General features: G+C 41.4%; 1 protein-coding gene and 1 long non-coding RNA gene across 2 annotated transcripts in view; one reads left to right on the top strand and one right to left on the bottom strand.

The window, feature by feature from the left end:
• The window catches only part of LOC114551519 (coagulation factor X-like), a 16,802-nt gene extending 8,055 nt beyond the window's left edge, over positions 1-8,747 (top strand). The window contains 5 exon segments of the mRNA XM_028572546.1: positions 1-233; positions 2,053-2,170; positions 4,061-4,198; positions 4,201-4,247; positions 8,149-8,747. The exon segment at positions 1-233 is cut by the window's left edge and continues 36 nt beyond it. Of these exon segments, the coding sequence (XP_028428347.1) occupies positions 1-233; positions 2,053-2,170; positions 4,061-4,198; positions 4,201-4,247; positions 8,149-8,574 (962 nt within the window). The 3' untranslated portion in view covers positions 8,575-8,747.
• Positions 8,748-16,393: 7,646 nt separating this feature from the next.
• On the bottom strand, positions 16,394-18,445 carry LOC114551527 (uncharacterized). The gene is made up of 4 exons (XR_003691918.1): positions 18,416-18,445; positions 17,653-17,725; positions 17,369-17,484; positions 16,394-16,470 (listed from the first exon to the last, which is right to left on the bottom strand). It is a non-coding gene; the product is annotated as an uncharacterized LOC114551527 (long non-coding RNA).
• Between the last annotated feature and the right edge of the window lie 1,555 nt (positions 18,446-20,000).

Here is a 20,000-nt window from a genome sequence, read left to right as displayed (position 1 = left end):
GTCTTTTCAGGTCGAGCGTCCGAACACAACAGAGGCCAACGCCAACGAGTCCAACCGGACGCACACAAAGCAGGACACAAACTCGCCGGACACATCCTATACCACTGAGAACAGCACGAGTCAGATTGGGCCAAATCACACCGCTTTTAGAGGACCTGCTCACGTCTGAAAGGGCGAGCTGGAACCGAATCGTCAACGGAGAGGACTGTCCACCAGGAGAATGTCCATGGCAGGTAGAGAGACAACATTTGCACATGTAGACATGCACGCCACTTTCTAAAGCCATGAAAATGTCAAAAAACGTTGGAAAAAATGACAAAAATGTCAAAAAACTTTGGAAAAAGTGACAAAAACATCAGGAAACTTTGAAAAAAAGTGACAAAAACATTGTGAGACAACGTTGGAAATAGTGACAAAAATGTGAAAAAAACGTTGGAAAAAGTGACAAAAATGTCTAAAAAAAGTGACAAAAACATCGGAAACTTTGAAAAAAGTGACAAAAATTGTGAGACAACGTTGGAAAAAGTGACAAAAAGTCAAAAAACGTTGGAAAAAGTGACATAAATGTCAAAAAATGTTGGAAAAAGTGACAAAAATGTCAAAAAAAACTTTGGAAAAAGTGACAAAAACATCGGAAACTTTGAAAAAGGTGACAAAAACATTGTGAGACAACGTTGGAAAAAGTGACAAAAAAGTCAAAAAACGTTGGAAAAAGTGACATAAATGTCAAAAAATGTTGGAAAAAGTGACAAAAATGTCAAAAAACGTTGGAAAAAGTGACAAAAAACTTTGGAAAAAGTGACAAAAATGTCTAAAAAGTTACAAAAACATCGGAAACTTTGAAAAAAAGTGACAAAAATGTCAAAAAACGTTGGAAAAAGTGACAAAACTATCAAAAGTCATGCCAAAAGCCATATAGGCTTGTTGGTTCAACAATTGACTGCTGTCCGCTGTCTACAGCGTAGACATGAGCACAGATAGCTCAAAATACAAAAATGTCGAAAAAAGTAACAGTGACAGAAACATTGTGAGACAATGTTGGAAAAAGTGACAAAAAACGTTGGAAAAAGTGACATAAATGTCAGAAAATGTTGGAAAAAGTGACACAAATGTTGAAAAAAGTGACAAAAACATTGTGAAACTTTGAAAAAGTGACAAAAATCGTTGGAAAAAGTGACAAAAATCGTTGGAAAAAGTGACAAAAATGTCAAAAAAGTGACAAAAACATTGGGAAACTTTGAAAAAAGTGACAAAAATGTCAAAAAACATTGGAAAAAGTGACAAAAAAGTCAAAAAACGTTGGAAAAAGTGACATAAATGTCAGAAAATGTTGGAAAAAGTGACACAAATGTTGAAAAAGTGACAAAAACAAAACTTTGTGACAAAAAAAGTGAAAAAGTGACAAAAACAAAATTCAAAAAAAGTGACAAAAACATTGGAAACTTTGAAAAAAGTGACAAAAATCAAAAAACATTGGAAAAAGTGACAAAAATCAAAAACGTTGGAAAAAGTGACAAAAATGTCAAAAATGTTGGAAAAAGTGACAAAAACAAAAACATTGGGAAACTTTGAAAAAGTGACAAAAATGTCAAAAAAAATTGGAAAAAGTGACAAAAAGTCAAAAAAGTGACAAAAACATTGGAAAAAAAAAGTGACAAAAATGTCAAAAAATGTTGGAAAAAAAGTCAAAAAACGAAAAAGTGACACAAAAATGTTGAAAAAAGTTGAAAAAAAAAAAACATTGAAACTTTGAAAAAGTGACAAAAATCGTTGGAAAAAGGGACAAAAAAGTCGAAAAAAGTGACAAAAAACATCGAAACTTTAAAAAAAGTGAAAAAAATGTCAAAAACTATAACTACCTGTATGACATTTTTGTCACTTTTCCCAACGATTTTTGTCACTTTTTCAAAGTTTCACAATGTTTGTGTCACTTTTTCCAACATTTTCTGACATTTATGTCAAGAAAACCCACCCCAATAACGCAGACTTACAGTACATGTTAGCAAACGTTAGTTTAGTTTAATCACTAACTTTCTTTTTTTGTCCTGGAAGGCTCTCCTGATGAACGAGCACGGCGTAGGTTTCTGCGGAGGAACGATCCTCAACCATTACATCATCCTGACGGCCGCCCACTGCATGAACGAATCACGCTACATCTCCGTTAGGCTCGGTAGGTCTGACAACCAATCACCACCTCCCAATCACTCAATGGATCGCATACTAATGGGGGTTTATGTCGCCTTCACGTGGCCTTCTTGTCGCCTTTTTGTCACCTTTATGTCGCCTTTATGTGGCCTTTTTGTCACCTTTATGTCGCCTTTATGTGGCAATTTTGTCACCTTTATGTCGCCTTTATGTGGCCTTTTTGTTGTCTTTTGTTGCCTTCTTGAAACCTTTTTATGGCCTTTTTGTGGCCTTTAGGTCATCTTTATGTGGACTCTTTGTCGCCTTTTTGTTGCCGTTTTGTCACCTTTTTGTCATCTTTATGTGGCCTTTTGTCACCTTATTGTAGCATTTTTGTCATCTTTATGTAGCCTTTATGTGGCCTTTTTGTCATCTTTATGTGGCCTTTTTGTCGCCTTTTATGTAATCTTTATGTGGACTCTGTCGCCTTTTTGTTGCCGTTTTGTCACCTTTTTGTCATCTTTATGTGGCCTTTTTGTCACCTTATTGTAGCATTTTTGTCATCTTTATGTAGCCTTTATGTCGCCTTTTTGTCATCTTTATGTGGCCTTTTTGTCGCCTTTATGTAATCTTTATGTGGCCTTTTTGTTGCCTTTTTGAGGCCTTCTTGTCGCTTTTATTTCACATTTTTGTAGCCTTTATGTCGCCTTTTTTTCGTCTTTGTGTGGCCTTTTTTGTCGCCTTTTTGTCGCCTTCATGTGGCCTTTTTGTCACCTTATTGCCGCCTTTTTGTCATCTTTATGTGGCCTTATTGTCGCCTTTGTGATGCCTTATTGTCGCCTTCATGTGGCCTTTGTGTCGCCTTGTTGTCATCTTTATGTGGACTTTTTATCGCCTTTTTGTCACCTTTTTTCATCTTTGTCACCTGTATGTCGCCTTTTTAGTCATCTTTATGTGGCCTTTTTGTCACATTTATGTGGCCTTTTTGTCATCTTTATGTGGTCTTTTTGTCGCCTTTTTGTCGCCTTCATGTGGCCTTTTTGTGACCTTATTGTCGCCTTTTTGTCATCTTTATGTGGCCTTTTTGTCACATTTATGTGGCCTTTTTGTCATCTTTATGTGGCCTTTTTCTCTCCCTTATGTCGCTCGCACACAGAGAGAGGCTTTATGTCATCTTTATGTCGTCTTTATATGTGGCCTTTATCTCGCCTTTTTGATGCCTTTTTCTCTCCCTTATGTCGCACGCACACACAGAGAGCCTTTTTGTCATCTTTATGTTGCCTTTTTGTCACATTTATGTGAACTTTTTGTCATCTTTATGTGGCCTTTTTCTCACCCTTATGTCGCACGCACACACACAGAGCCTTTTTGTCATCTTTTTGTGGCCTTTATGTCGCCTTTATGTCGCCTTTATGTAGCCTTTATGTCATCTTTATGTGGCCTTTTTGTCATCTTTATGTGGCCTTTATCTCGCCCTTTTCTCGCCTCTACGTGGCCTTTTTCTCGCCTTTTTCTCTCCCTTATGTCCCACGCACACACAGAGAGCCTTTTTGTCATCTTTTTGTGGCCTTTATGTCGCCTTTTTGTCATCTTTATGTGGCCTTTTTGTCATTTTTATGTGGCCTTTTTGTCATCTTTATGTGGCCTTTTTGTCATCTTTATGTGGCCTTTTTGTCATCTTTATGTGGCCTTTTTCTCTCCCTTATGTCCCACGCACACACAGAGAGCCTTTTTGTCATCTTTATGTGGCCTTTTGTCATCTTTATGTCACCTTTTTGTCATCTTTATGTGGCCTTTTTCTCTCCCTTATGTCCCACGCACACACAGAGAGCCTTTTTGTCATCTTTATGTGGCCTTCTGTCATCTTTATGTCACCTTTTTGTGGCCTTTATGTCGCCTGGATCACATACTAATGTGCGTTTGAAACTACTTTCAGGTGAGTTTGACACGTTGGTGGTCCACGGTAATGAAGCTACACACGAGGTCCAGACCATCATCGCCCACAGAGGGTACCGGCCCGACACGTACCACAACGACATCGCACTCATCAAACTGGCCACGCCCATCACCTTCTCCCGTACATCCTCCCGGCCTGCATACCCAAGCAAGATTTTGCCGAAAAGGTGAGCTATCAAAACCACTTTTACACCTCCCAGCTTCCTCATTTAAAGATAATTAGTTAGATATTTTGGGAAAATAAGTGTATTTGCTCTCTCTCGTTGACTCGTACCGTCAAACATCCGAATGTTAGTTTTAGGCTGACTTATCGGTCTGTGTGTTAAGCTAACGCACGAACGCCTGTGTGTGTGTGTGTGTGTCTCTGTGTGTGTGTGTCTGTGTGTGTCTCTGTCTGTGTGTGTCTGTGTGTGTGTGTGTCTGTGTGTGTGTGTGTGTGTGTCTGTGTGTGTGTCTGTCTGTGTGTGTGTCTGTGTGTGTGTGTGTGTGTGTCTCTGTCTGTGTGTGTCTGTGTGTGTGTGTGTCTCTGTCTGTGTGTGTGTGTGTGTCTCTGTGTGTGTGTCTGTGTGTGTCTCTGTCTGTGTGTGTGTGTGTGTGTGTGTGTGTGTGTGTGTGAGTGTGTGTGTGTCTCTGTGTGTGTCTGTTTGTCTCTGTGTGTGTGTCTCTGTGTGTGTGTGTGTGTGTGTGTCTGTGTGTGTGTCTCTGTCTGTGTGTGTCTGTGTGTGTGTGTCTGTGTGTGTGTGTGTGTGTCTGTGTGTGTCTCTGTGTGTGTGTCTGTGTGTGTCTCTGTCTGTGTGTGTGTGTGTGTGTGTGTGTGTGTCTCTGTCTGTGTGTGTCTGTGTGTGTGTGTGTGTCTCTGTCTGTGTGTGTGTGTGTCTCTGTGTGTGTGTCTGTGTGTGTCTCTGTCTGTGTGTGTGTGTGTGTGTGTGTGTCTGTGTGTGTGTGTGTGTCTCTGTGTGTGTCTGTTTGTCTCTGTGTGTGTGTGTCTGTGTGTGTGTGTGTGTGTGTGTGTCTGTGTGTGTGTCTGTGTGTGTCTGTCTGTGTGTGTGTGTGTGTCTCTGTGTGTGTGTGTGTGTGTCCTGTGTGTGTGTGTCTGTGTGTGTGTCTGTGTGTCCTGTGTGTATCTGTGTGTGTGTGTGTGTCTCTGTGTGTGTGTGTGTGTGTGTCTGTGTGTGTGTCTGTGTGTGTCTCTGTCTGTGTGTGTGTGTGTGTCCTGTGTGTGTGTGTCCTGTGTGTCTCTGTGTGTGTGTGTGTGTCTCTGTGTGTGTGTGTGTGTCTGTGTGTGTGTCTGTGTGTCTCTGTGTGTGTGTTTCTGTGTGTGTCTGTGTTTCTGTGTGTGTGTGTGTGCGTGTGTCTCTGTGTGTGTCTCTGTCTGTGTGTGTCTGTGTTTCTGTGTGTGTCTCTCTCTGTGTCTCTCTGTGTGTGTGTGTGTGTGTGTGTCTCTGTGTGTGTGTCTGTGTGTGTGTCTGTGTGTGTGTCTCTGTGTGTCTCTGTCTGTGTGTGTCTGTGTGTCTCTGTCTGTGTGTGTGTGTGTGTCTCTGTGTGTGTGTCTGTGTGTGTCTCTGTCTGTGTGTGTGTGTGTGTGTGTGTGTGTGTGTCCTGTGTGTGTGTGTGTGTCCTGTGTGTGTCTGTTTGTCCTGTGTGTGTGTGTGTGTCCTGTGTGTGTGTCTGTGTGTGTGTCTGTGTGTGTCTCTGTCTGTGTGTGTGTGTGTGTGTGTGTGTGTGTGTGTGTGTGTGTCCTGTGTGTGTGTGTCTGTGTGTGTGTGTGTCTGTGTGTGTCTCTGTGTGTGTGTGTGTGTCTGTGTGTGTGTGTGTGTCTGTGTGTGTCTGTGTGTGTCTCTGTGTGTGTGTGTCTGTGTGTGTGTGTGTGTCTGTGTGTGTGTGTCCTGTGTGTGTGTGTGTGTCTCTGTGTGTGTGTGTGTCTGTGTGTGTGTCTCTGTGTGTGTCTGTGTTTCTGTGTGTGTGCATGTGTCTCTGTCTGTGTGTGTGTGTGTGTCTCTGTGTCTCTGTGTGTGTGTGTGTGTCTGTGTGTGTTTCTGTGTGTGTGTCTGTGTGTGTGTCTGTGTCTCTGTGTGTGTGTCTCTCTCTGTGTCTGTGTGTGTGTGTGTGTGTGTGTGTCCTGTGTGTGTGTGTGTGTGTGTGTGTGTGTCTGTGTGTGTGTGTGTGTGTGTGTGTGTGTCTTTCTGTGTGTGTGTGTGTGTGTGTGTGTGTTTTCTGTGTGTCTGTGTTTCTGTGTGTGTGTCTCTCTGTGTCTGTGTGTGTGTGTGTGTGTGTGTCTCTGTGTGTGTCTCTGTGTGTGTCTCTGTGTGTCTCTGTGTGTGTGTGTCTCCAGAGGTGTCAAGTAACGAAGTACAAATACTTCGTTACCTTACTTAAGTAGAAATTTTGGGTATCTATACTTTACTGGAGTAATTATTTTACAGCATACTTTTTACTTCTACTCCTTACATTTTCACGCAAATATCTGTACTTTCTACTCCCTACATTTTAAAAATAGCCTCGTTACTCATATTTCAGTTCGGCTTGTTTTCATTCCAGCTCGTCAGTCATCGTTCAAAAAAACACACACACAAAAAACCCTATCCAGATCGCTCCATCCGGAGAGAGTGAATGTGATTGTGGTTGGATGAGAAGTATAAACATAGTCATTCCGACACCCTATTGGTTTGTACGCGATCCATCAAACCTGCACAGACACGGTGCCTTAACGACCGTTATCTACCGGACCGAATAGCAACACGGATTTCGGTGCCTTAGGTGCCTGCGCGATGCTCCGAAAACGGACGTTAGAGAGAACTGAACATCGCCGCACGGGACGCTAGTCAACACTACAGTTGGAAGCAGGTTAGCCTAGCGTTAGCTAGAAGATGGAGTAAACATGATAAAATGCTGAGAGCTAAACGGTGTAAAAGTGTGTCTATATTTCACTGGAGAGGAGTCTGACACCAGACTGTAGCTGTAGAAGAGATGTAGCCTACGTGTCACCTTTTTCAGCCCTTCTGAGTTTGCAGGTATGATTTTAATATACTGTAACATTATTATAGTCATATGATTTTGTCCCCGCGTTTTTTAGAGTTAAGCTGTTGTCCTTAATGGCATTCCCCCCTTACATCAGGGGTCTTGAACGTTTTTAAGCCAAGGACCCCTTAACTTAAAGTGAGATGTAGCAGGGACCCCCTACTACATATTGTATGAAATTAAGTTGCATATTAAACTGGGCCTACAATAACTGTTAGGGTAACCTAAAGCCTTCATACATACCTTTTTCATAAGCTATTCAAATATTAATTGTTGGCATGATTTTATAAATCATATTTTAATGTTACATACTGTATGTGACATACTGTATGTGGCACAGTAAATCTAGGATTAACTGTATCTGTGGGCTGATATCTTAGTGACTACCTTACCTATAGGCCAGTAAGCTTATCATCAGAGGGAATTTATATTTGCTAATAATATGTTGGAATTATGTTAAGGCATTTTATCTTAATTTTTTTTTAAAGACTCAAAAATGTACAATAATTTGAGGGGCCCTGCAATGACTCTGAAGACCCCGGTTGAAGATCTCTGACTTACATTACTTTTACTTCTATACTTTAAGTAGTTTTGAAACCAGTACTTTTACACTTTTACTTAAGTAAAAAGCTTGAGTTGATACTTCAACTTCTACAAAAGTCTTTTCAAACCCTAGTATCTATACTTCTACTTGAGTAATGAATGTGAATACTTTTGACACCTCTGTGTGTCTCTGTGTGTGTGTGTGTGTGTGTGTGTGTGTGTGTGTGTGTCTCTGTGTGTGTGTGTGTGTGTGTGTGTGTCTGTGTGTGTCTGTGTGTGTGTGTGTGTGTCTGTGTGTGTGTGTGTGTGTGTGTGTGTGTGTGTGTGTGTGTGTGTGTGTCTGTGTGTGTGTGTGTGTGTGTGTGTGTGTGTGTGTGTGTGTGTGTCTGTGTGTGTGTGTGTGTGTGTGTGTGTGTGTGTGTGTGTGTGTGTCTCTGTGTGTGTGTGTGTGTCTCTGTGTGTGTGTGTGTGTGTGTGTGTGTGTGTACCTTCTCTCCACCTTCCCAGGTGTTGATGCGGGAGCCTGACGGCATGGTCAGCGGTTTCGGCCGCGTCGGCGAGGGCCGCCAGCCGTCCACCATCTTGCAGCGCCTCGCCATGCCGTACGTGGACCGGCTAACGTGCATCGAGTCCACCCAGCTGAAAGTCTCCAACCGCATGTTCTGCGCCGGCTACGACACGGTTGCCAAGGACGCCTGCCAGGGAGACAGCGGCGGGCCGCACGTCACGCGGTACCGCAACACCTACTTCATCACCGGCATCGTGAGCTGGGGCGAAGGCTGCGCACGCAAAGGCAAGTACGGCGTCTACACGCAGGTTTCCAAGTACATCGCCTGGATCCACGACGGCATCGAGAAGCTGATGGCCAAAGAGAAAAGCGGGGCCCGGGCCAAGAGGCACAGCGGCGCCGGGATCGAGAGGCTGGCTCTGTAACACCGCGCTCCATGGGTCAACGCTAAAGTCCACCGGGCAGACGTCAGAAAACCCTTTAAGTCTACTCATGTAATCATTGGTTTTATGTAGGGTTGAAATAAACTTTTAATTCACCCATTTACATGTGGAGATAATGCTGGCTCTATACACGCTAAAAGTCCTTATTATTTACATGGAGTCTGGTGGAGATATGCTGGCTCTATACACGCTAAAAGTCCTGATTATTTACATGGAGTCTGGTGGAGATATGCTGGCTCTATACACACTAAAAGTCCTGATTATTTACATGGAGTCTGGTGGAGATATGCTGGCTCTATACATGCTAAAAGTCCTGATTATTTACATGGAGTCTGGTGGAGATATGCTGGCTCTATACACACTAAAAGTCCTGATTATTTACATGGAGTCTGGTGGAGATATGCTGGCTCTATACACGCTAAAAGTCCTGATTATTTACATGGAGTCTGGTGGAGTTTGGTGATGGTGATTTTGGGGCTGTTTCATGTTAAACTAAAATGATCTTACTCTTTAACTAAAAGCTCTATCTCTGTCTATATTTTCTACTTAATTAAAGCAGCATTAATTGAAAACGCTGCCAGCTTTTTACTACAAAAAACGCCTATATAGTCAACTTTTTCGTGTCAAAAAAAGACGCCAAATGTGAACATCATTTAAGGGATTTTAAGAACAATCCATAAACAGATAATCTGACATATAATCTTCTTATAAAGTTGCAGTATTATATAACGTATCACGTTAGCTACATGCTCTGTTCAGCATTATTAGAAAAGATGTTAATTTGAGTGTCTTTTCGTGTATTTTGGATCAGTCTCGGTGGGAAATTCAGATTTTTTTGAAGCCAAATAAAGACGAATACTACAACAAGTTCTTCTGTGATCTCATATTTACTTTTTGGATATTGCCCTGAATGTATTTAATGACTTAATATGGATTTTACATGTTAGATTTACTTTAAAAGTTGTGTTTCTTGTCTATGTGTGTGTGTCTGTGTCTGTGTGTCTCTGTGTGTGTGTGTGTCTCTCTCATTGTGTGTCTCTCTCGGTGTGTGTCTCTGTGTGTGTGTTTGTGTGTGTGTCTCTCTCTCTCTCTCTCTCTCGCTGTGTCTCTCTTGGTGTGTGTGTCTCTGTGTGTCTGTGTGTGTGTGTGTGTGTGAGTGTATGTGTGTGTCTGTGTGTGTGTGTGAGTGTATGTGTGTGTGTGTCTCTGTGTGTGGGGGGTGTGTGTGTGTGTGTGTGTGTCTCTCTCTCTCTCTGTGTCTCTCTCGGTGTGTGTGTCTCTCTGTGTGTGTGTCTCTCTGTGTGTGTGTCTCTCTGTGTGTGTTTCTCTCTGTGTGTGTGTCTGTGTGTCAGTGTGTGTCTCTCTCTGTGTGTGTTTCTCTCTCTGTGTGTGTCTCTGTGTGTGTCTCTGTGTGTGTTTCTCTCTGTGTGTGTGTCTGTGTGTCAGTGTGTGTCTACTAACTCCTTTGATAATTAAACATGGTTCCAGAGATATGATCTCTATAAAGGTCTCAGGTTGTCTCAGGTTGTTTGATGTCATCATTTGGGTTTCCAAAATAAAAAGCTATTTTGAAGACGTCACCTCAGGAACCCTTTTATAGACTCAATCATAGGAGTCATTTACTGGGGGGTTACATAATAATATCATATATTAAATAATAATCCAAACTGGCTTTTGTCCAAAGTTATTGCCACTTTTTTCAACATTTCTGTGGCTTTTTTCTGAGTTTGTGTCGCCTTCTTCACGATTTATTTTTCGGCAATTTCGTAGACATTTTGTTTCGCCTTTTTGTCTAATTTTTTCATTTTTTTTTTTTTGACAATTGTTTTTCTCATTTTTTCATGTTTTTTTCCCTCGCCTTTTTGGACAGTTTTTGGGACATTTTTGTTGCCTTTTTCATGTTTTTTTTTTTACATTCTTTTGGGACATTTTTGTCGCGTTTTTTGGGAGGTAATAAAAAGGACACATTTTGGCCCTAACCAGCTGCAGAGAGCCGTCCCTGAATCATTTTAATGATTAATCTCGTGTTTAACTCCAGTAAACAAACCCACTTAACGTTAACGTCACAGAGTGGGTCTCTGTGTGTGTTTGTGTGTGTGTGTCTCTGTGTGTGTCTCTGTGTGTCTGTGTGTGTGTGTGTGTGTGTGTGTGTGTGTCTCTCTCTCTCTATGTGTGTGTGTGTCTCTGTGTGTGTGTGTGTATGTGTGTGTGTGTGTGTCTGTGTGTGTGTGTCTGTCTGTCTATATGTGTGTGTGTGTGTCTGTGTGTGTGTGTCTCTCTCTGTGTGTGTGTGTGTGTGTTTGTGTGTGTGTGTGTGTCTATGTGTGTCTCTCTCTGTGTCTATGTGTGTGTGTGTGTGTGTGTGTGTGTGTGTCTGTGTGTCTCTCTGTGTCTATGTGTGTGTGTGTGTGTGTGTGTGTGTCTATGTGTGTGTCTCTCTCTGTGTCTATGTGTGTGTGTGTGTGCGTGTATGTCTGTGTGTGTGTGTGTGTGTCTCTGTGTGTGTGTGTGTGTGTCTATGTGTGTCTCTGTGTCTATATGTGTGTGTGTGTGTGTGTGTGTGTGTGTGTCTATATGTGTGTGTGTGTGTGTGTGTGTGTGTGTGTGTGTGTGTCTATGTGTGTCTCTCTGTGTCTATATGTGTGTGTGTGTCTATGTGTGTGTCTCTCTGTGTCTATGTGTGTGTGTGTGTGTGTGTGTGTATGTCTGTGTGTGTGTTTGTGTGTCTCTGTGTGTGTGTGTGTGTCTATGTGTGTCTCTGTGTCTATATGTGTGTGTGTGTGTGTGTGTGTCTATGTGTGTCTCTGTGTCTATATGTGTGTGTGTGTGTGTGTGTGTGTGTGTGTGTGTGTGTGTCTCTTTTGTGTCTATGTGTGTGTGTGTGTGTGTCTCTGTGTGTGTCTCTCTCTGTGTCTCTGTGTGTCTTTCTCTGTGTCTATGTGTGTGTGTGTGTGTGTGTGTGTGTGTGTGTGTGTCTCTATGTGTGTGTGTGTAACTCCAGTAAACAAACCCACCCAACGTTATTGTCCCAGAGGTTGAACATGCTGCGTGGTTTGTGTGCTTTGAGGAGGCGAGAGACAACAGGCCAGAGTCCATTCAAAAAACACAGCGTTTACCGAGAACTGTCCTGTTTACCTTTTCACTCGGGATCAAACTGATCTGAGCCCAGGTGAAAATTGAACTTGTCTTAAAGCGGTATTTAAATGTCGGAGTCTTTAAAAACGTGAACACGAGTTAGCCTGTAAACTAATGGACATCTCACCGTTATAACCAGTTGGGTTTCTGATGGAGTTCTGCTGGAGCTTCTCCACCAAACTCCTAACAATTTATTCAAGATTTAAGACAAACGTTTCCTGTGTAATGATTGGTTGACTTTGGTTGTGTAAATACATCTGTGTGTGTGTACGGTTGTGTGTATTTGTGTGTGTGTGTGTGTGTGTGTGTGTGTGTGTGTGTGTACGTGTGTGTGTGTGTGTGTGTCTGTGTGTGTGTGTGTGTGTGTGTTTGTGTGTGTATGTGTGTGTCTCTGTGTGTGTGTGTGTTTGTGTCTCTGTGTGTCTCTGTGTGTCTCTGTGTGTGTGTGTTTGTGTCTCTGTGTGCGTGTATTTGTGTGTGTGTCTGTGTTTGTGTGTGTGTCTCTCTGTGTGTGTGTGTGTGTGTTTGTTTGTGTCTGTGTGTGTGTGTGTGTTTGTGTAGGTCTCTGTGTGCAGGTTTGTGTGTGTGTGTATGTGTGTGTGTCTCTTTGTGTGTGTGTGTGCAGGTCTGTGTGTGTGTATGTAGGTCTCTGTGTGCAGGTCTGTGTGTGTGTGTCTCTGTGTGTGTGTGTAGGTCTGTGTGTGTGTGTGTCTCTTTGTGTGTGTGTGTAGGTCTCTGTGTGCAGGTCTGTGTGTGTAGGTGTGTGTGTGTCTCTTTGTGTGTGTGTGTGTGTGTGTGTGTGTGTGCAGGTCTGTGTGTGTGTGTGTGTATGTGTGAGTGTGTGTGTGTGCAGATCTGTGTGTGTGTGTGTGTATGTGTGTGTATGTGTGTGCAGGTCTGTGTGTGTGTGTGTGTGTGTTTGCAGTAGAGTCAGTGTCATGGCGGTCGGCATCATGTCGGCTTGTAGTCGAGCGTCTCTTCTGTCTCTCTACTTCCTCGCTTGCTTCCTTCAGGTTCTCATCCGAGGAGAAGGTAAGTCGTAGTTTACGTTCATCCGCTGGGCCAAAAGATTGCACAAATCCTCGATGAGTTAAGTTGTTTTAAACGGATCAATCGGGCAATAAAAGGTCCAATAATCACAAACTTTCAAATTAAACTGGATATCCGGAGGTCCATTTGTGCTGTAGACAATGTTGTCAATGCTGTCGATTATTCATGTGACTCTCACCTGTTTTTTATTTCTTAATTAATAAAATAATAAGCTGAATTTAAGAAATTATTTTATGTCGCCTCCTTCAAGATTTAACATTTTTTTTGTACATTTATCTACCTTTTTTTTTGCCTTTCTCAAGTTATTTTTGGCAATATTTTGTCTCTTTTCAAAGCTTTTGTGGACAGTTGTTATGAAGGTTTTTCGCCTGTTTTAAGGTTTTGTTTGGCAATTTTTGGGGAGTTTTTGTCTCCTTTTTAAAAAACAATTTTGGACAATTTTTTGACTTTTGTTTCCGCCTTTTCTCATTTTTTAAGGTTTTTTTGGACATTTTTGTCGCCATTTTCAAGTTTTTTTCAAATTAAACTGGAGATACGGAGGTCCATTTGTGCTGTACACATATTGATGATTCAGCTGACTGTCGCCTGTTTTTTTTTTTCTTAGTTAATAAAATAATAAGCTGAATTTAATTAATTATTTTTGTCGCCTTCGTCAAGATTTACATTTTTTTTCTACCTTTTTTTTTTTTTTTTGCCTTTCTCAAGTTTTTTTGGCATTTTTTTGTCTCCTTTGTCAACGTTTTTTGGACAGTTCTTTTCGTTTTTATTAAGATTTTTTGGGAAATATTTGGGGAGTTTTTGTCGCATTTTTCCAAGTTTTTTTTGGACAATTTTTTTTCCCACCTTTTTCAATTTGTTTTTGGCAAAGTTTTTTTGTCGCTTCTTTTGAAGTTTTTTTGGACAGTTCTTTTGGAGTTTTTTCGCCTTTATCAAGGTTTTCTTTTGGCAATTTTTGTCTCATTTTTTAAAAGGTTTTTTTGGACACTGTTGTCGCCTTTTCAATGGTTTTTTTTCAAATTAAACTGGAAATACGGAGGTCCATTTGTGCTGTAAACATGTAGATTATTCAGACTGTCACCTGTTTTTTATTTCCTAATTAATAAAATAATAAACTGAATTTAAGACCTTTTTAACACCAAATCGGGTGACATTTAATGCCAACTTCACGGCCATTTAACGAAAATCTGTGTGGATTTTAAAGCCGAGAAATGAAGTATTTACCGAATAACGTGACCTGAAAGTGTGTTTATCATCTACAACATAAAATGATTAAATACATGTTACATAAAAGTATTTATTCATGACGTTACAGCATTTATTTAACCCTACAAAAGGACAAGAAAACATGTAATACTCTGTAAGCTAAAGTGAACACTTTTAAGGACTTATATTTAGAATATTGAGACTTTTAAAATTATTTTAAGACCCTGTACTGGGAATACATACTTTATACTTGCCAGTTTTTGGGGATTTTTGTGTCCTTTTTTTGAAAAGTTTTTCACCTTTTTCAAGTTTTGTCTTTGGCATTTTTTTCACCATTTTAAAAAGGTATTTTTGTTGGCAATTTGGTCAACATTTATTCACATTTGTCAAGGTTTTTTTTGGACAATTTTTAGGGACACTTTAGTTGCATTTTATTGAGGATTTCTTTGGCAATTTTTTGGGAGATTTTGTCTCCTTTTTTTAAGGTTTGTTTGGACTATTCTTTGGCAATTTTTGATATTTTTTCACCTTTTAAAGGGTATTTTTGGAAATTATTTGGAAAACTTTTCAAGGTTTTTTTTTTTGGTAATTTTTGGGGAGTTTTTGTCTCCTTTTTCGAGTTTTATTTGCACATTTTTGTGGCTTTTTAGTTTGGACAGGTATTGGGGACATTTATTTCGCCTTTTTCAAGGGTATTTTTGCCAATTGTTTTTCACCTTTTTTGCAATATTTGGACATTTTTGTGGTCCTTTTTCAATGTTGTTTGGACAGGTTTTTCTTTTAGTTTTAGTCACCATTAGGGGGTTTTTGGACATTTTTGTCACCTTTTTTTTGTGAGCTTTTATGAAAATGTTTTAACGTGTCTTTTTGTTGCCAGTGTTTCGGGCTGGGCCGACCCAGGATGTGTTCCTGCGGTCCAAACGGGCCAACTCCTTCCTGCTGGAGGAGGTGCTGCAGGGGAACCTGGAGCGGGAGTGTGTGGAGGAGGCCTGCAGCTACGAGGAGGCCCGGGAGTACTTCGAGGACACCCCAAAAACGGTCAGACGCTCACCCAGAACCAGAACCAGAACCAGGCTTTAAACGGACTCGGTAGATAGTTTTAACTTTAACTTTGTTCTGTTTTTCTGCAGAACGCCTTCTGGACCGTTTACGTCGGTGAGTTTTCTCTGAACACACACACACACACACACACACATGCACAGATATACACACACAGACACACATACAAACACGCACGCTTGCACACACACACACACACACACACACACACACACACACACACATATATATATACACACACAGACACACGCAGATACACACACGCACAAAGACACACACACACACACACACACACACACACACACACACACAAATACATATACACACACAGAGACACACGCACACACAAACACACATACACATGCACGCACACAGACACACACACACACATACAGTATACACACACATACACACACACATATACACAAACACACATACAGTATACACACACACATATATACATACATATATATATATACACACACATTTTACATACACATATATATATATATATATATATATATATATATATATATATAGACACACACACACACACACACAGACGCACGCACGCACGCACAGACACACACATACACTCTTAAAACTGCCGGGTTACCAACTTGGGTTATTTTGGTACAGCACTTCATGCATTGAACTATCAACTAGCAACCTGAGCTCTCATTAATTTGACAGTGTTTGATTTAAGTCCTGGTATCTGAAAGACGGTAGTCTAGATGAACTCCCAAAATTTAGCACAAAGTTGACATCGAACAACAATCCCAGCACCACAACACAACATTTTATTTTGTAAGATTCTAGCTCACCATGCCTGGAGTGTCCACTAAGCATGGAAACTCTGTGCTAATGTCTAGCATTACTGATGTAGTCCCAGTGATGGGATCCACTGGGCCCTATGGATGGAAGTCTCCAGCATGTGTTGGCCAACCTGGGACTGTGGCCAGATGTTGTTCTTCAGTCACTCCGTCAACTGGATAAAATGAATAAGTTCTACCAAGCTGTGACATATTAAGATATCTAATGTTTTAATAGAGTGGGCCGGTTTCCCATACAAGAATCAAGCCTAGCCCTAGACTACAAGAACAATTAAATGAACAGTTATGTAAAAAGTTTAATCTCTGTATATGAAACTGGCCCATAGAGTTCAAGTAAGAAGTACTTGTTATGTTGCAAACAGGAGAGAGGATAAGTCAAATCCACTTCTAAATGCATCAACATGACTTGGATTGAAATGGAGGAGCCAGACATCTTGCTGTACCTGGTAAAATGACTCGGGTGTCTTGTGGCACTTGTGATGTTAAATGTACTGCCTGCCTGCCAGAGTGGAGTCTTTTTCAGACATTACGGAGATGCTCTTCCAGAAAGCCTGTTGCCCGGTTTATGCCCTCTCCCTGGGGTGAACCATGCGTCGTCCTAAAGTTTAGAAGTAAACAAAAATGATTAAAAAAACACATTAGGTAATAACTAAGCCAGAAGCAACTCTGAAAGTAAGAGCTGAAGTAAAAATTAGGATAAAGCTGAGCCAATAATAGAATAGCTCTTGCCTTACATGTCCTGCCTGATTCTGCACAAAAAGCTCAAACTTGGTTGACGTTTTCTTTCTAAAGATGATCGTATTGTGTTGCAACTTATGTTGTAAGGTTTAAGCCCATGTTTTTAGGGTAACTCCTTCACTTTACCGCCAGTATCAACACATGAAGCCACCTTGTCTTGAGAATCTTGTGGTTTGTTGTTCACTTTTAACTCACTTTGCATTATCTTTTTATCTCTTTTTCCTCTTGCACTCATAAATGCTACTCTCACCGCTCGCTTTCCTTCTGCGGCCACACTGTCCCTGATTTAAGGCACCTGCCACACTACTCTCATAACAGGTTTTTAACCCCCATATTACGTGATACACTGCTTTCTCACCAACCATCACAGCCCTAGCAGGGATTGTCACATTTGCTTCAGGTCAGTTAATTATTGTGTGGTTAAAAACTTCCATAGCCTGTGCCTCGACAGTCCTTCAGGCATGGAAACTGATCCACAATTGATGATGCCAGCATAGCCTTTGCATCTGAAGATGGACTTGACAACAATATGCATTTTATTAGCATTTAACACTACCACATAACACAATATATTGACAGTTTCTTTTACAGTAATTATCAAAAAAATAATATAAAATAAAAAAATAAATCAAGATTGCACTAACTGATCCCAGATCAAAGGGATGAGATAAATAGTTTAGATGCAGTTCACATTAGTGAAGAACTAGCCCACAACTTAAAAATAATAAAATAATAATCTGTGTGTGAAAAATACTTACTTACTAGTGGGACACAAGTATCCGGACCATGGCACATCTTTCATTATTTATGTGATTCTGTTCCTCAGGACCACTAACCATGCATTTTCCATCATCTTAAAGATCTCACGGATATTCTATAAAAATGATTAATGAACAGAGAAAGAAAGTATACACATATATATGAATATCATGACTATGCCTCTGACTTACATCAAAATTGTCCAATCAAAGTGAAGCTTTTGAAAAAGCTTCTCACTCAATTAAAAAATAAGTTATTCAAGATTAAATTACCATGAACTTACAAATGTTGCTCCTTGTTCCAAAGAAGCTCTGTGTTGCTCTGAAGGCAGCCGGTTCGGGGCTGGGACTTGAATCCTTAAAAGTATATCGAAGAAATAACAGCTTCATTACCAGGTTCCATTCCACAAAATCAATATTTTGTATTGCTTAGTATACATACTAGTTGATATAACCTTTCCACAGCAATATCAAGTCTGATTATAGATCATATTACTAAGATGAGTTGCAATAAATAAAGTAGCATATGTCATGACCTGCCCCCACTGCTAAGACTACAAATCAACACAAAAACAGCAGAAAATAATCAGTAAAAAATCTAAAAACGCAACTTTGTCCATCCTATTTAAGCATGTGTCACCCAAGATACTGTAATACATATTTCCATAGTACAACATTTTCTTCAGACCACAGGTTACAAAGTCTAAGGATGATAATCAAGACTGAATTTGAGTACAAGCCGACAATACTAGCTAGCTGCTACTGCTAAGTTTAGTTCAACATTAGTTTCGCTTTGCCAGACCATCTACATAATGAAAACGTAGCGACAGCTTATCCATATTAAGCGTCACGTTACACAATACACTTACATTCAAATATGCGCTAATATCGTAGAAACACAACCGTCTCGTTATACTTCTAATTATTGTAAAAATAACGCTAGCTTGATTTTCTGCTGACTCACTCGAGGCTAGGCTAACGTTAGCTAACATTACCTTAGCTAGCTACATATTAACAATGCAGAGATACACCTAAACACAAACATACCTCGTAACTGTGAGGCTGCTTAACACGTAGGAAGGGCAAGTCTCTACTTTATCATTGTCCTCTTTTGCGTTATTATCAGGTTTTATAAAAAGTCCGAGCTCAGGCCATAACGCTAACGCTAACGATCCCATTTGCCTCCGTCATCTTCACTGTCAAGTGCGTCAATCAATCATGACGTTTGGGATGCTAAATAATACTCATAACGTTAACGTTATATAGTTAATTCCGTCTAAGGAGTAATGTGTGTTTACAGTTAGGAACCACAATAGCAATATAGAAAAACTAGAGATTTACTAGCTAACGTTAAAGGAGAGGCAGTTAGCTAGCTAGCTACAACATAAGTTTTAAACCCTTGAGCTAACGGCTAATTGCTAACGTTAATGTCCTTATAGCTCGCTGGCTAAAGGGAACGAACGTTATGGTTAACCATACAGAGAGCTAAGTTAATGCCAACATGTCTTTCAGTTCACACTATCATTAAAATTGTCTGGCTATAATAACCTATTTGTATTGTTTTACCGTGGTTGTGATTACCGTGTGATGGTTGTGTGTACCGCGTGGTGGTTGTGTGTACCGCGTGGTGGTTGTGTGTACCGTGTGGTGGTTGTGTGTACCGCGTGGTGGTTGTGTGTACCGTGTGGTGGTTGTGATTACCGCGTGGTGGTTGTGTGTACCGCGTGATGGTTGTGTGTACCGCGTGGTGGTTGTGTGTACCGCGTGGTGGTTGTGTGTACCGTGTGGTGGTTGTGTGTACCGCGTGGTGGTTGTGTGTACCGTGTGGTGGTTGTGATTACCGCGTGGTGGTTGTGTGTACAGCGTGATGGTTGTGTGTGCAGCGTGGTGGTTGTGTGTACCGTGTGGTGGTTGTGTGTACCGTGTGATGGTTGGGTGTACCGTGTGATGGTTGTGTGTACCGTGTGGTGGTTGTGATTACCGCGTGGTGGTTGTGTGTACCGCGTGGTGGTTGTGTGTACCCGCGGTGGTTGTGTGTACCGTGGCGGTTGTGTGTACCGCGTGGTGGTTGTGTGTACAGCGTGGTGGTTGTGTGTACAGCGTGGTGGTTGTGTGTACCGTGTGGTGGTTGTGATTACCGTGTGGTGGTTGTGTGTACAGCGTGGTGGTTGTGTGTACCCAGCGTGGTGGTTGTGTGTACCAGCGTGGTGGTTGTGTGTACCAGCGTGGTGGTTGTGTGTACCGCGTGGTGGTTGTGTGTACCGCGTGGTGGTTGTGTGTACCGCGTGGTGGTTGTGTGTACCGTGTGGTGGTTGTGATTACCGCGTGGTGGTTGTGTGTACCGTGTGGTGGTTGTGTGTACCGTGTGGTGGTTGTGTGTACCGCGTGATGGTTGTGTGTACCGTGTGGTGGTTGTGATTACCGCGTGGTGGTTGTGTGTACCGTGTGGTGGTTGTGTGTACCGTGTGGTGGTTGTGATTACCGCGTTGTGGTTGTGTGTACCGCGTGATGGTTGTGTGTACCGCGTGGTGGTTGTGTGTACCGCGTGGTGGTTGTGTGTACCGCGTGGTGGTTGTGTGTACCGTGTGGTGGTTGTGTGTACCGCGTGGTGGTTGTGTGTACCGCGTGGTGG

The sequence above is a fragment of the Perca flavescens genome, unplaced genomic scaffold, assembly GCF_004354835.1.
Source record: "Perca flavescens isolate YP-PL-M2 unplaced genomic scaffold, PFLA_1.0 EPR50_1.1_unplaced_scaf_13, whole genome shotgun sequence".
Taxonomy (NCBI): Eukaryota; Metazoa; Chordata; class Actinopteri; order Perciformes; family Percidae; genus Perca; species Perca flavescens.
This window is presented reverse-complemented; position numbering and strand designations above follow the sequence as displayed.